This window comes from Bison bison, unplaced genomic scaffold, assembly GCF_000754665.1.
Source record: "Bison bison bison isolate TAMUID 2011002044 unplaced genomic scaffold, Bison_UMD1.0 scf7180017863662, whole genome shotgun sequence".
In the NCBI taxonomy this organism is placed as follows: Eukaryota; Metazoa; Chordata; class Mammalia; order Artiodactyla; family Bovidae; genus Bison; species Bison bison.
The window spans coordinates 4,347-7,117 of NW_011494234.1; the positions used below are offsets into that span (position 1 = coordinate 4,347).

Below are 2,771 nucleotides of genomic sequence, written 5' to 3' on the forward strand. Positions count from 1 at the left end.
ACGACTAAATGCCTTGCCACACACATCACATTTATAAGATTTCTCTCCAGTATGAATTTTCTGATGAAGTCCAAGTTTTGCAGTCTGATTAAAAGCCTTGCCACATGTATCACATTTATACGGTTTCTCTCCAGTATGAACTCTCTGATGAAAAGCAAGGCTTGAACTTACACTGAAACCCTTGCCACATATATCACATTTATATGGTTTCTCTCCAGCATGAAGTCTCCGATGAACAGTAAGGTTTGAACTATGACTAAATGCCTTGTCACATACATTGCATTTGTATGGCTTCTCTCCAGTATGAATTCTCTGATGAAGTTCAAGTCCTGTAGTGTGACTAAAGGCCTTGCCACATACACAACATTTATATGGTTTCTCTCCAGTATGAATTCTCTGATGAAGTCTAAGTTTTGCAGTCTGATTAAAGGCCTTGCCACATACATCACATTTATATGGTTTCTCTCCAGTATGAATACTCCGATGAAGAGCAAGGCTTGCAGTTTGACTAAAGGCTCTGCCACATATATCACATTTATATGGTTTCACTCCAGTATGAAGTCTCCGATGAACACTGAGGCTTGAAGTGTGACTAAACGCCCTCTCACATACATTGCATTTGTATGGTTTCTCTCCAGTATGAATTCTCTGATGAAGTTGAAGTCTTGTAGTGTGATTAAAGGCCTTGGCACATACATCACATTTATATGGCTTCTCTCCAGTATGAATTCTCCAATGAACAGTAAGGTTTGCAGCACGACTAAATGCCTTGTCACATACATTGCATTTATATGGTTTCTCTCCAGTATGAACTCTCCGATGATCAGCAAGGTGTGAGGTTACTCTGAAAGCCTTGCCACATATATCACATTTATATGGTTTCTCTCCAGTATGAACTCTCCGATGAACAGCAAGGTTTCCAGTACGACTGAATGCCTTGCCACACACATCACATTTATAAGATTTCTCTCCAGTATGAATTTTCTGATGAAGTCCAAGTTTTGCAGTCTGATTAAACGCCTTGCCACATACATCACATTTATATGGTTTCTCTCCAGTATGAACTCTCTGATGAACAGCAAGGTTTGCACTATGACTAAAGGCCTTGCCACATACATTGCATTTGTATGGCTTCTCTCCAGTATGAATTCTTTGATGAACTGCCAGGTTTGCAGTTTGACTAAAGGCCTTGCCACATACATCACATTTATATGGTTTCTCTCCAGTATGAATTCTCTGATGAAGTCTAAGTTTCGCAGTCTGATTAAAGGCCTTGCCACATACATCACATTTATATGGTTTCTCTCCAGTATGGAGTCTCCGATGAACAGTAAGGTTTGCACTATGACTAAACGCCTTGCCACATACATTGCATTTGTATGGCTTCTCTCCAGTATGAATTCTTTGATGAACTGCCAGGTTTGCAGTTTGACTAAAGGCCTTGCCACATACATCACATTTATATGGTTTCTCTCTCATATGATATCTCCAATGAATTAAAAATTTTGCAGCTTGCTTAAAGACCTTGCCACACACATCACATTTATGTGGTTTCTCTCCAGTATGAATTCTCCAATGAATCGCAAGTTTTCTAGTTTGATTAAAAGCCTTGCCACACACATCACATTTGTATGGTTTTCCTTCTGTATGGATTCTTTGATGTCTAGTGAGTTCTGAGTCCTGAAGAAAGGTTATGTCACACTCATTACATTTGTATGGTCTTTTATTTTGTGTTTCATGGTCTGGTAACAGTTCTGAAGGATGCATAACAGCATTCTCATCTTTATGAGAAAAGCCTTTGCAGACATTAAGAGTTCTCTGAGATGATAAACCTGAGGCACTGACGTCTGTCACAACTTGACTACGTTCAAAAATTATCCCTTCAGATTGCATCATCTGCGATTCATCCTGAAAGCTTGATCCGTGCCTTTCAAAAGTTCCATTTTCTGCATCACTTCTACTATGATGATCTCTTCCATCAGTGAGGTTTTTGTTATGGGATGTAGACAATCCTTTGTCATTTCTTTCATCATCTGTCCGCAGACAGTCAAAGTCATCTATATTTTCCTGCATCTTCCTGAGGTGAAAATCTTTGCTTTCAAGGCTTTCAGCTCTTTCAAACATCACTCTTTGAAAAATTTCCCCTTTACCACTGTCTGCTTTTGCCTGTAATTTCTTGATCATATCTATCTGAGACATATCTACAAGACATAAAGAACCACAGGTATTCTATTAGTTACAATTCATAAATAAATTATTTGTCAAACACATGACTTTCATACCAAAAGCCATATTCATCCTAACAGAATTATGAATCTTTGCAAAGATGATCTCAAAACTATAGAAAACTAAAGGAATAGAATTCTTTAAAAAAGAATGATCATATGTAATTCAAATTAATTTTAGGGTAGTGTAGTTTCAAACACAATCAGAAAACATTCATTTATGCAAACTCATGTCAGTTCTCAAAGAAAACACATTGTCCCATCATGACCTCAAAACTCATCCTACTTTGTACTAAACACACTGCTGTCTCATAATTGAGGAGAAACTAATGGTATATTGTACACATTTTATGCATATTTATACATATTTAAATGGTAAAGAACATACAGGACTAGAGAGGTGACTCACTGGTAAACAAGCTGCCTGCCAATGCAGAAGACACGGCACAGGGGGATACAATGCCTGGGTTGGAAAGATCCCCTGGAGCAGGAAATCCCAACCGAGTGCACTATTCTTGCCTTAAAAAAATTCCATGGATAGGAAAG

General features: G+C 38.1%; 1 protein-coding gene across 1 annotated transcript; it reads right to left on the reverse strand.

The window, feature by feature from the left end:
* Positions 1–2: 2 nt before the first annotated feature.
* On the reverse strand, positions 3–2,199 carry LOC104983903 (zinc finger protein 665-like; the record flags this gene model as incomplete). The annotated part of the gene is made up of 1 exon (XM_010833430.1): positions 3–2,199. A coding segment is annotated over exon 1 (2,197 nt), but the record flags the coding sequence as incomplete, so codon positions are not given.
* Positions 2,200–2,771: the final 572 nt, after the last annotated feature.